The 14329-nt window shown below is 38.7% G+C and overlaps 1 protein-coding gene across 1 annotated transcript; it reads right to left on the bottom strand.

The window, feature by feature from the left end:
- Positions 1-708: 708 nt before the first annotated feature.
- On the bottom strand, positions 709-13911 carry LOC128212315 (macrophage mannose receptor 1-like). Its single transcript, XM_052917710.1, has 15 exons — positions 13864-13911; positions 12999-13075; positions 11846-12033; positions 10552-10661; positions 9436-9563; positions 8841-9016; positions 7230-7360; positions 6552-6685; positions 6133-6284; positions 5794-5909; positions 5149-5279; positions 2784-2962; positions 2002-2144; positions 1489-1613; positions 709-930 (listed from the first exon to the last, which is right to left on the bottom strand). The coding sequence occupies exons 1-15, from the start codon at positions 13875-13877 to the stop codon at positions 830-832; spliced, it is 1905 nt and encodes a 634-aa protein (XP_052773670.1). The 5' UTR covers positions 13878-13911; the 3' UTR covers positions 709-829.
- Positions 13912-14329: the final 418 nt, after the last annotated feature.

Below are 14329 nucleotides of genomic sequence, written 5' to 3'. Positions count from 1 at the left end.
TAGATTTTGTTAATAGAAACATCCCTGATTCATTTGAAATTATGAATTACATTATTCTTTATTATAAGATTTGAGAGCAAATAATTGACATCCTAAACTATGCGTAGTTATTTTTTACTTTAATATATCATTATTATAAACATATAATATATAGTTCGAGATATGATCAGATATAGCATGTATTTCTTGCATGTCTGACATAGTTTATTTACATAAACATTTAATAGTAAGTAGGGCGGAGATCGGCCATAATCTCAAGTCTTTGTGGAGTAAAATAAATACAAATTCAATGCAAATTCATCTGCCATAAAACGAACGAATATACAATTCGATATACAAATTTCGTTTAAATATTAAAACATGAATATAATCACCTTTAAATACTGTGATTTATTAAAGGGTTCGATCTCGCACAAACATTTATTAAACCTCAGCATAATAACCAGATGAATGAATAAATTAAAAAAGATAATAGACATCGGCTTTCTTGAGTGCAAACAGCTTTTACAAACGAGCTCATTGCGGAATTAGTGTGTTGAATAGCAAAACATAATAACAAAAGTTCTCCGGCGTTTTTCTTCAATGATTACATTTGTATAGCCGTCATTAAGCGAAAGTATGCCCTAAGACTAAGCATCTATGCACCCACTTCTGCGTACAGCATCAAAGAAGACATAAAAAACATCACCGTGAGAAAGACCATCATTTTATTTTGGCAAGATGACATATATTAAATACATCTGCATACTTTAATGGAATAATACTGCCATAAGATAACCATTTAATGCACCAGTCAATTGAAACCACGGCCCCCAGGTCATAAATCATGTCACAATGACCTATTTGCAACTTGGTAACTGATGCCGAGTAACCACGCCACCAGCACCAGCCAAGAAGGTCGAAGTCCCGCTTGAGATGAAGATACTGTGGCTGAAACAGATAGGGAAATGATGAAGCAGCATGTTAATGTATAAAATGTCAGTCGTTTCATCATCATCATCAACAACATTAACATCAACATCGTCATCAATATCATCATCATCATCATCATCATCATCATCATCATCATCATCATCATCATCATCATCATCATCATCATCTTTATCATCATCATCATCATCATCATCATCATCATCATCATCATCATCATCATCATCATCATCATCATCATCATCATCATCATCATCATTAACATCGTCATCAATATCATCCTCATCATCATCATCATCCTCATCCTCATCCTCATCCTCATCAATACCATCATCCTCATCAACATCATCTTCCAAAGTCATTATTTAGCACCAACTGCATTTGAATATTATCACTCAAGGGATCTTTTTCTTCATTATCAGTCATCACTATCAACTCAAATTATTTAAATAATATCTAAAAATAATGTGAAAATAATCATTAGCATCGCATCGCAGTTATTATATGGAGGCCCGTTCCGATATTTTCCCAAAGTAGTCTAATATTTAAAATACATACTGGCGGTCCGCTCACAGATATAGTAGAATTTCTGGAAGCAGTTGACGTCATTGTAGTTGCCTCCCTCGTAAATCACGGCACAACTCTCGTTCCCGTTGACATTATTGGGCTCGTGTACCCAGGTTCTGAAATTTCAAGAGTTATACAAATTATACACACAAATGTCTAGATCGAATATTAATTGGTTGTGACTGTTAAATGTTTTCGTTATACATGTACAAGATGTTCTACCCTATTTCGTGTACAGTAAATGATGTGCAGAGAGTAAAATGATTTTAATCGTAACGACTTCGGTATGGCCCTTGTGCGCTATTTAGGAGGGAGGCGTTTATTGATGTAAATAATTGTTCATGCACAAAGATGGAAGTTTTTGCTGAATTTTAAGTAAGTTTATTCATTACCGCCAACAAATTAACTTTTGCTCTTATTAATATGTATACTTTATTTAACTGGCACTACATGTTTCCATGTTTAAACTTGAATAGTATCACGTGACATTATCGCGGTACTAACATGAGGTTAATATTTGGCGGATTGTCTGTGGCTGATGAATACTGCCAGATTCCACGGACAGCCAGATCGCTCAAGTCCGTCCAATATCCGGGAGAACCTTCCGGTAAAGTGGCGAGCTGGGTATTCACACACGTTTGCTCCGTCTGTGAATAAAATGTTACATGGTGTAATGTTAAATATGGATTTTGATGTTGCAAGCGGAAGGCACAGGGCAGTCAAATGTAGAATCGTCATACAAGTTGACGTAATATTAACTTGGCATTTACACACTGGATAATTGAAAACGATTGCGCTGTCAAAGTAATGCACCAGTCAATTGTTGTCACAGCCCCCCCCCCCCCCAGGTCCGGGAAATCTAGAAACATGCGGTCAGTGTTAAGACATGAAAATGTAACGTTGTTTAGAATACAACCTACATTTACTGCCAATGAGTTTGCAAATAGGCAATCACTAATTAATAATAATTAAGAACTTCAACTTTCGAGGGTGCTTAAAGGTCCGCCCACTGCCACTTTTCGGTAAACAATCCTGTGTTAGATTTTGCGTTGACTATGTGTCAGTAAATGAGGTTGTATTCAATTAAATTAGATACTGAATTAATTTTTTAATGATTAAGAAGGGCTCTTTCGCATACTCCTCCCATTTTTAATCATTAAGATTTTAATTCATGTCATCTAACTATGACGTATTATTCTCCTGAATTCAACCTTTCATAGTTCATAATATTTTTGTGCATGGTCCCCCGTGTAACTTTTGTTAAATAAATCCAAAGCAATGCTTACCTTGTCGTTTATTGCTAATCGACCAGCGGTGAATGACTCTCCATCCGGTCCTTGACCGGAAACCAGGTCAAGACAGTGTTGTTTGGCCTCGTACCACGTGACAGTGAGGCTGTAGTTGGCAGGGCTTATGTAATGGCACGATTGTTCACATTGAAACCAGCCTGGTAGACACTGTTGACCTGTCGGTGAGGGACAAGTATGACATTAACATAATAGTTATGTTGTAAACGGCAGACTGTAACTATAGTTACTATATACTATAGGTAGTTGGCGGGGCTTACATGGGCCTCGTTTGTGGTAATGGCACGGTTGTTCACATCGAGACCAGCCGGGTTCTTATTGTTGATGTAACCTGCCCTTGCAGTATTGTCCAGGTCGTTACATAGCCCAAGCGTACTTACAAAATGTGAGCGGATACTCGCAAATGTATCCTGCCAAGTATTTACAGATCAAAGCACTGATAGTGCTGGACTACTTGAGCGATGATTTTTTCTATGTGATATTTAAAAAAGAGCATATGAATGGAAGCATGGCCCTCGCTCACTCGCTCGCTCTCAAGCCTGCCCGTCCACACATCCAACTTGCCGACACATAAGCCCGTCAACGTACTCGCTCACCACTCAAAACTTACACACAACCTAACCCACCCACCATATTGATTCGGTGTGTTCAATGAGCAGAATAAAACGTACATCGTAGCAGCAGTGGGTATACAGAATCAACTAAACTTGTATACTCGTGTGTTGTTGTATAATGCCTATCAACTTCAATTTTTAAGAGAATGTGAGCAAAATAGTTGTATATAAAACACTCCCTTAATTCCGATCATAACTTAAACAAAGAGCGTATAACAAATGAGTTACAAATGTACATATTTAGAACAATTATCCGTTACAAATGTATATGGAAATAAGAATCATTAGACTGTTCATAAGCATATGACTTACATACGCAAATACATAGCAACACGATGGTACACTGCCCAGCTTACCGAGAAGTATGAACACCAATACATGTTTGCAAAATATGAGGTAAATATTAATGGAAAATGATAAAGGATAAATGTTCTTTCATTTAACATAAAATGCTACTGGGTATAATTCGACCATTTAGATGAGCAGTTTATGCAGAAGGGAGAAAATCGCACTGTATTAATTATGTATTGTATATCTGTAAATTCCCTCCCCTGTAATATCTTATTTATAAAATTAGTATGCACTTAATAGTTCCTATAAGGTCAGACCCAGAACTGCAAGGAGTTTTCCAATTTGAGGTGTTTTTCCTTTCATGGCTGTGTTTTATACGTGTGTCTTACTGTTCATTTTGTCAAAGTATTGCATACTTTTACTTAATTTATAAATCAAACATTATTCCATGTATGTTTCACAGACTGATTTTCATTTAAATCTGGTACTTTCGAGTATGATGGTCAACTCCACGTGGACTCAGTTCACTTTTTGTGGACTATTACAAAAGTCTTGAGCTAAAGCTCAAGTCTTACCAGGTTGTCATATGGCCCGGGATAGCATACTTACCGAATGTGAGGGCATACTCGCCGATGTACCCCGACCTGGCGCTACAGTCCATGTCGTTATATGGCCCGGGATAGCGTACTTACCGAATGTGAGGGCATACTCGCCGATGTACCCCGACCTGGCGCTATAGTCCTTGTCGTTATATGGCCCGGGATAGCGTACTTACCGAATGTTAGGGCATACTCGCCGATGTACCCCGACCTGGCGCTACAGTCCATGTCGTTATACAGCCCAGGATAGCGTACTTACCGAATGTGAGGGCATACTCGCAGATGTACCCCGCCCTGACGTTACAGTCCATGTCGTTATACAGCCCGGGATAGCGTACTTACCGAATGTGAGGGCATACTCGCAGATGTACCCCGCCCTGGCGTTACAGTCCATGTCGTTATACAGCCCGGGATAGCGTACTTACCGAATGTGAGGGCATACTCGCAGATGTACCCCGCTCTGGCGCTACAGTCCATGTCGTTATACAGCCCGGGATAGCGTACTTACCGAATGTGAGGGCATACTCGCAGATGTACCCCGCTCTGGCGCTACAGTCCAGGTCGTTATATAGCCCGGGATAGCGTACTTACCGAATGTGAGGGCATACTCGCAGATGTACCCCGCTCTGGCGCTACAGTCCAGGTCGTTATATAGCCCGGGATAGCGTACTTACCGAATGTGAGGGCATACTCGCAGATGTACCCCGCTCTGGCGCTACAGTCCATGTCGTTATACAGCCCGGGATAGCGTACTTACCGAATGTGAGGGCATACTCGCAGATGTACCCCGCCCTGGCGCTACAGTCAATGTCGTTATACAGCCCGGGATAGCGTACTTACCGAATGTGAGGGCATACTCGCAGATGTACCCCGCCCTGGCGCTACAGTCCAGGTCATTATACAGCCCGTCTCTATGGATCTCCACACAGTTTTCCTTGCCTCCATTGTTGTTTGGTTCAACACTCCATTTTCTATAATAAACATAAGATCACAAGTCATACATGTCTTGGTCATTGTACCCCGCTATATTATAAGAATTGGACGCGGCCAGGGGACTGCGTCTAGTTTTAAATTGTACAAATTCTTCACCGGCAAGTTAAGTCAATTTTTATTTTCGGATATCATGTAACATGTTAGTATAAGATATGTATAGCTTTTTACCGACATTATTTTACCGCGGCAATGGTGTTATGGAATAAAATTATTATTTTATTACTTTTATACATATATAAGCAAACTGGTTTTGGATTATTTTACGAATCATCTGTACTCATTTTTTTACTATTCCATAGTTCAACACATTTGGTAAGATCACAGTCATATGCTTAGCTAGAACAAACTTGATCAAATATTATCAGTGGTAAACTTTTACTTTCGACAGGATAGATGTGTATTAAGATCAAAGTAGTTTCACTCACTATTTAAAATATTTAAACCAAACATACGATAATTTGCTAACACAAATGTTTTTACCAGAACCCTTACACAAGTTCAGATGTAGGTACCGATTTGTCCGCCCAAGACCAGCCGTAGGAGTTGTCGGCCTTTATAAGTCCTGTCCAAAAACCGTATGACCCGAAGGTTTGACTTTCCAACCACGCCTGGAAGCATTGTTTTAAAAATGCACAAAACATCAATTTTTGAACTGCGGTCTATCACTGGTGTCCATGATTTTCCGCATAATTTGGCTCGTTCCGAGACAAAAAAATAAAATAAAAACAAGTTGTCAAAACGTTCAATCTATGAGAGTGCAGCTTTTAAAAGCTGACTATTACTTACAACAAATTCATGACTGGAACTTGTCTTTTAAAACGTTTATTATACCTTTTCATCGCTGCCATCAACTTTCAGCAGGTGCGCGTTTCCGCGTGCGCACGCATCACGTGCATCGTTCCATGTGAGTAACTTCCCTTTGCCGAGCAGGTAACACGATTGTCCCCCTCTTATCCAAGAACCACAACCAAGGTTTAGATAACCTGAAAAAATATATATCTTAATACATTTGTTGTTTAGGTATGTAAACCAATAACGTAACATGTTCTTAACATATTATTTTAATAGTGATGAAAAAAGGTCTATTATTCGAACGATATTTCAATGCTTTTATACCAAAAGTATTCGGATCAGTATTTGGTCAGCAATGTTATTTAGTCAAAATTATGAACTGCTTTTCATATAAGAAGTAATATATATGTTTATCTTAAAGTTTATAATTTAATTTGAAAGAAAAGAAAGAAATTTACCTTGAAATGCCGACATCTCGCAGGCGTAGTGTGCGCGTTTGTTGCAGGTGACGTCATCAATACTTCCTCCCTGATACATGACGCCACAGTTCTGACGTTGGGAGTGATCGGTGCTTGGAGCTACATCCCATTGACTAGAACACAAGAGCATGATTCATACAAAATAAATAGTTAATGAGTCCATTAAATCTTAACACTGTCTTGGTAGCAGAAGGCTGCCTGCAAAAGTTTGAACAATTTAGACAATGGACGAAGTAAAGTGTTTCGTTTATTTCGTTACGTTCAGTGTTTAGATTTGAAACTTTTTATTAAAACATTTATGGTATTGAGGTTATTGATTAAAATATATAAATATACTTATTAAATATATGTTGTCATATGTAACGTTTCATAATAAAAAGTGTTTAAACTAAATTCGTATAAGAGAAAGCCTTCCGACGATGGTATAACAAAATACGCTATGCAGTGACATCACGATCAATTTAGCAAAAGTCTAACATAGTCTAATTAAATATATAAATGTACATTTGAAATATATTTTGTCATTTGTAAAGTTTTTAATTATCTTTTAACTAAATACGTTTAAGAGAAAGCCTATCGAAGATGATAAAATAAAGCTATGATATGCAGTGACGTCACGATACAGTTATTAATAGACTAACACGCAATGATACTTACATAGATGATCCGTTTGCCTCTGTGCCGTCCGTCCACACGTACTTGCCCTCCGTCGCTTGATCATTGAGGCCCGTCCACCAGGGCAATAAAACTCCTTGGTTATACGTGGATAGGAGGCTCTGCAGGGTACCCTTCAGATGAAATACAGATAATACTATAACTTCACTTGCTTGAAGTCTCTTGTCTAGTCATTGAAGCCCGTCAGTCAGGGTAAATCCACCTTTTTGTTCGAGGTACATGCATATAAGCCAATTAACGAAAGATAAATATAACTGAATTCGCCTTCTCAATTTCCTCCGTAGTAATCTCCCCTTACAAGCAGAATAGATCTATTCCACCGTAAGGCAAGTACAGCTGGATTTGACCTATATAAACTATATGAAAACAAATCTATTATCTTTTGAGGATGGTTTCTATCAAGTTTCAATATGTCAAGGTGCATTGAGATGTAAATACAAAAAAAGAGTTTTTTTTACCGAATTTATCGATATGATATGCACCAGTCAATTGTAACCACGGCCCCTAGGTCCGGGGTTATACCGGGGATAGCCGGGGAAATGGGCCGTGGTTTTACCTCTCCGGTGGCTCCGCAGTGCCGGGTGAATGCGGTGATTTTGTCTTCACGTTAAATATAGCGGGGAATGGGCCTTACCTAGGGTCCCTGGGTGCGGGGATTTTAGCCGGGCTTGGCTGGACCGAAAGTCAAAATCCCCGCTATTTAGCGGACTTGGGGAGGGGGACGTGGTTACAATTGACTGGTGCAATCTATGGCCATGTTATTTGCATGGTGGCAGTGATTACTGTACTATAAGGGAAGTAATACGGCGTGGAGTTTGACGCCATATGTTGCTTGATTAGTGCGGCCTGTCCATCAATAATAATTTTGTTAAAGAGGGTTGCAATACGTTGAAAAGTACCCTATATGAGGCAATACACGGTGCTTAATTAGAATTTTATTATTTTAATGAGTTATGCGGTCCATTCGCACGTATGAACGCGCTTTTATTACACGCTGGTACGCCTCTCTACATGATGTTGAGAGAGAGAGAGATAGAGAGAGCGAGAGCGAAAGGGGAATTAACGTTAGAGGGGTGTAACTAAAGGGCGCAACCTTTAAACATGCTCTCTTCCATCAGAAACGATATTTATCCGGTTTAAATTATTTGCAGGAGGGTTTTAGGGTGCTCTCCCTCAATTCAAGTCGGAAATGGTGCATTTTTGCGTATTTTATTACTGTTTTGTTCGATAATGACACGCAAAGTAAACTTGGACGATTTAAGGTTGGTGGGGAAGCATCCTCCCTCCTAAATTCACTAGTGGTCCTAAATCTGGAGAGTGGAGTAAAGGTTAGGAACAATTAGATGACAAAAGGAAACAGTTAACAGTCCTTTTCATCGATGTAAAAACTAAGTAAAAAATCGTACATCATCGTCATGGTTTATGTAAGTGGTTAAAAAAATGTTCTAATCGAGGTTTCGCCAGAATAATTTTTCAACGGGAAAATATTAGTACGGGTGTCTGGGCATATGTGAGAGTCAGATTTTCGGTGTCGTTTGCTTGCGAACCCAATGAAACTGCCTCATTAGTTATTCATTAATCAAAAAGTCTTACAACATCATCTTGTGAAGCGAATGCCATGAGTCTTGATCTATTCGCGGGCATGAGGTTCGCGCAGAACTGTTTAGCCTGAGTCCAGTTGAGATGTAACGAGTTGTTAAGTAGCGGGCTGATGTAGTAGCAAGCCGAGTCAGTCATCAGCCAGTTGTTGGTCGTAGGGCAGAAACTTCCTGCAAGAAGATCATTATGGTTGTTAATTTATTAGATCAAAATGTATTTAATGAAATTCATACGTTGGCACAGGGTATGTGTATGAATCCTTAATTATCTTGTGCGCAGGACTTAGTAACTCGCGCGCACGACCTAGTATCTTGTGCGCAGGACTTATTAACTCGTGCACATGACATAGCAACTCGTATGCACGACTTATTTATCTCGTGCGCACGACTAAGTATCTCGTGCGCACGAGATAAATAAAAATCATACACATGTCACCTCTGTGCCACCGTTAATTCAGGATTCATATGAACAATATATGAAAAAGAAGACAAAGAGGAACAGAAGCTGTGCAATGTTTATAAATAAAAAAATGCAAGGCGATATAGACTAAATTAGTTAAAATACATACACTGCCTAGATTGTAACTTACCTCTAGAGATGGGAAAGTTACAGATAAAACCCAACTTTGACCGGCAAAACTCGTCACTGAATTTCCCGAACTCGTTGATGGCACAGCAGTCCTGGTTATCGAAGTTGTCTGGTTCGTTACGCCACTGACTGAAGAAACAAAACAAAAGATACTAGGGCGCGCGTCCCCCCCCCACCTCAAATCGTCCAAGTTTAATTTTAAATTTAATATAAGAGAAAACAGTAATAAAATACGCCCAAAATACACCATTGCGGACCAGCTATTAATACATTTTTTAGTGGAATACCCCAACCCCCACCCCCTGCAAACACTGTAAACCAAAAATAAATCGGTATGAGGGACGGGCGCAAGTCAAAAGGTACCGCCCCAAAGTTTCGCACCCCCGCTACCAGTAACGTTTGATCCTGGGTCCGCCCCTGAAAAACGTTCCTGAAAGATGAAAAGGTGGGCAGAAACACATGTATCGATAGATAGACGACTTGTCTAGTATCTTACTGTATCCATACCTGTCTGTAATATGATTCTATATGAAGCAGTATTTGCTTTACAAAACACAACTCTAATACAGTTTAGAATTTGAAAACACATATAACTATGGGATAATGATACTAGACATGCTTTGACAAGCTTAGAAAATATGGCAATTCTTTAAAGAGTAAAATATATTACCCGATACATCGGATAACTCGAGGTTTTACGTCAGGCCCGGCGTCCTCGAGTTATCGCAGTTTTTTGTAGTTCTAAATAAGTAAATCGTTACCTGAAGCAACATTATAGATAAGGTTGCTAACCAACTCCCCGCTTAGTGGCGGATCCGTGGTCTAGTGGTAACACACTTGACTGTCAATCCAGGGGCCGTAGGTTAGATTCCCCGCCGCACAACTTAACAAATACTAATCATCTTCCGGGAGTGACGTTAAATGAAAGACCCGTCTGACAGTGCTTTACACTGGTGCACGGTCAAGAACCAGGGTAGCTCTAACGAGGGTTACATTCTGTCTGTCCAATATGCTCGTAAAACATAAAATGACTAACAAGCTTATCGAAGCACTCGCCGAATGGGCAAGGCCCGAGTGCGAGTATAAATAAGCTTATACAACACCACTCCCTACTTACATCAGATTGTCGTCTCCACCATATTGGACCCAGTCCCAGATATTCCGATAGTGTAGCCCCACCCACCAGCCGTCTGTCTTGTAGTACTCTGTCTGTATGTTTAACCAGTCCTGAAACGAAACAATGGTAACAAGATATGAATCCATGATGAGTCTTAATTTACATATTCATAGATAAATCCCACCAACCATCGATCTGGGCTGGTATTCAATACTGGATTTAATATGATCTAAGAACGATGTAGCTAATCGGATTATCTGTTATTAATTTTTTTATCAAAACAGTGAATACAATCAAAGATGTATGACCATAAGATTGACTTAAGTTGTATATTGAATACCACCATGACTTGCAGTAGTCTGTCTAAATGTATATGTTGAAGCAGTACAGCATAGGTTAACAAAATTAAGGGCGATGTTTCTCCAGTATCGACTTAAGTTCTAAACTTTACGTTCGTTAAGTTCCCTATCTGTCGGCCATCTGCCTTGCACTACGTTTGTTTAGCAAGTTCTGTAAAACAAACAGCGTCAGTTAACTGAGGTGAAGTATGGCTCAAGTGTTGACATAGGTTCAAGGTAGCCATCGACTAGCTACCCACAGTCCTTCAATACTCCTCTGTGACTTTGTCTGCTGACCACCAGCTCTTTGTTATGAAATAGTTCATTGAGCATATACCCGACTTTAAATAAAGATTATTGTAGCTTGTATCTTTATATTGTATCTTGTTTTAAATGCCCTGTTTCATCTAAAACAATCGCTGGAATGAATACATTTACTACTCCCACCTCAGATAGGTAGATCCAAAAAATAACCAGGCTAGAAATTCTTATCTTGTCCACGGGCAGAGATAAAACATGTACCCGTATGGAACTCATTTTAATGGTAATCACACAGTAATTACCTCGACCTTGTTGAAGACTGTCGCCTGTAGCATCATAGAAACCATGTCTAAACAACATTTAGAATGCTAATTAATTATTTCTCGCTTCAAATGTCATCATAAAAATGTTTTCACGCATCTTTAAGAAATTATGCTTCACTCTCCTCACAACTATTTAAAGACCGATCGGTAAACCTCGTTTCGGCAAAACACCATACGATCGGGTCGGGATGAACCTATCTTACACCCTCGGCCACGGAAGAAACTTATATACTAACATGATTACCCTGAACAAACAAATACACATATAGACTTGGGTTCAATTTAGTATTTTATTAAAAATGTATGTAACTATCGAGGGCGTTAGTACTCCACAAGTTAAAGTAGTTGACAATTTACTGCATGGCACATTACCATTTCCTCCCTGGTCCGTATAACCATTAGGTCAGCATTTCGTAAGGAACACTCCGTCCTTGCTTGGTCCCAAGTTAACTGATCGTCTTGGTTAAATAGGTAGCAGTTGTTGAGTGCCTTCTGCCAGCCATCAGGGCAGGATATATCGATGTTGTACAGGTCTGCGTCAGCATACCCGATATACACGCCTGCAAAACATCGGTATATTCGTGTGACATATTGAAAATAACACATACACAAACACATTAAAGCAATGCTCTACTGGAATTGATCAGAAGTGGGTTATCAGAGTGTGTATATACCTCGTGATAAATTACGTCATAAATGCTACGTCGGATGGTTATAATATGCTTCAAATGAAGACTTAATACAAAAATAACTTATTCATTTATTCACTATTTAAAATGAAACACAGCGCAGTCTACGCCGCTTACAGAGCCCCGACTTCGGCCTTTGACTGAAGATTGATTGAGAGTTTAGTTTCTTGAAACACTGCGAAAAACCGTCTCACAAAAATTGCCTTCCGACGAAGCCTTTAGGACGTAATTTATCACGTGGTATACACACACTGAGCATGTCAACACGCACAAACACACACACACATGCTCATCTGATAAGGGGTTTTCGCCAGGGACCAAAAGGGCGTATGTCGACACGAACAAGCACACACATACTAATGCTCAACTAGTAGGCCTTTTGCCTCACGCATACTCGCACACATAGGGGCTTTTGACAAGGATCAGAGTGGGGTATGTCGACACGCACAAAAACACACACAAACACATTAAGGCAATGCTCAACTAGTAGGCGCTTTTAAAAGGGATCATAAGGAGACACCCCCTGATCATTTTATGCATACGGACATGAGTTGGTTATTACACAAGTTTGAAGTTTTATTTTTAATAAACCAGATGGTCGTATACAACGGCTATAATACTAGATTGTTACAAAATGTATATTACACATGTAGCGTTATAAAGGGTCAGGCCCCATCCCCTTTGATACGTGGTTTTTATCTCATATGTAAGTAAATGACCTGAACATATTGAATATGCAAACACGCAACACTTTAAGACAATTGCTTATACAATATTCACACGGACATTTTATTAATGCACCAAAATCCAGATGTAAAAAGGAAAACTAAACTCACCAAATAAGAGGATAACAACACACCCAGTGTAAAATGTGATGTTTGAAGATTGTGATGAAAACAAGCTCTGCGTTGTCCTGAAATTTAAAATATTAAAAAGAATATTTAACAAAAGTGCAGTTTATACACGCATATACGCGATAGCGATTAAGATCGAGAAATACGTGCACCCAAAGTTTATCTTTTAATTTAAATTGCACACACCTTGTACTTGAAGTAGACATGGGGCCGATTATTCAGTACACAGTTTGAGTTAACAACGTCATTTACGGCATCGTTTACTTTGTAAGGTGGACTATTTTTAGGCGCTCGTATATTTTCAGTAAAGTTACAATAGATGTTCTCTAATCTTGTTAAAGAATAATGCAGATCACAAGTATTACCACAAAACTTCCAGATCAGTAAAGATTTGAAAGTTAACAACGATGACGTTAACAACGTTGTTAACTTTAACAAAGTTCTGACAATCGGCCCATGTTCTTTGATCTTGTCAAAGAGAAACCGATCGAATCCAACCAGGCATAAGACACACAATACCTAGGTGTTCCTGTTGTGAAATTTAACGTAGATTTGATGTTTAGAAGAAATATGTATAGTCGAACCCGGTTTGCTCAAACTTGCTTGGCTCGATTTCCTCGTTGGCTCGAACTGGATATAAATGACCTTTTAATTTCAACTGAAGGTAAGCATTCCGACTTGGCTCGACTTTCCCGAGGCTCCATGTATATTCGACGGTCCCTGGGAACTCGATCCAACGGAGTACGACTGTACGATCTCATATATAATTCACATTGCCATTAAAAATAGTCGAAATAATAGTACAGCAGTATTGTAATGACACTAAAAGACATGGATATTGAAATACCTTCGCTTGGCCATAATTAAACTGGACACGGGTACTTCCAAAAACGAGAGAGTTTAACGAAATAAAAAATATGACACCATAATTCACTATACAGAATACTAGCGTGTTAAATATACATATACAAATATATTAATATTAATAAATCGTCCTATTTAAAAGTTATCTAAATTTCAGTGAGGTTCAGTTTTTATCTCATATAAGTTAGTGATATCAACCATTTATGATAATACTACACCGTTTATGAAATTGTTGATCTGTAAAATGCATGTATTACATTCAAAAGCGTAACCAGAACGCTTTTCAAGTAATGTCATGCAGTTCCTTACGGTTATATATTGCTAATTTACTTAATTATTATGTAACTCTACATTCAATTACTTATTTCAACGTGTTATAATACATATACATTTATATATGAGCAGTATTTGTTAGGACATATATAATATAATATGATTTTGAAACAATA

This window comes from Mya arenaria, chromosome 12 (genome assembly GCF_026914265.1).
Source record: "Mya arenaria isolate MELC-2E11 chromosome 12, ASM2691426v1".
Taxonomy (NCBI): domain Eukaryota; kingdom Metazoa; phylum Mollusca; class Bivalvia; order Myida; family Myidae; genus Mya; species Mya arenaria.
The sequence above is the reverse complement of the archived record's forward strand: the minus strand, read 5'-3'. Positions and strand labels throughout refer to the sequence as shown.

Excerpts from the sequence above, each read along its gene's own strand:
- LOC128212315 (XM_052917710.1), bottom strand. Across the intron at positions 9,017-9,435 it reads TAACTTTCCCATCTCTAGAG|GAAGTTTCTGCCCTACGACC; the intron begins GTAAGTTACAAT and ends ATCTTCTTGCAG. Across the intron at positions 5,280-5,793 it reads GTACCTACATCTGAACTTGT|AAAATGGAGTGTTGAACCAA; the intron begins GTAAGGGTTCTG and ends TGTTTATTATAG.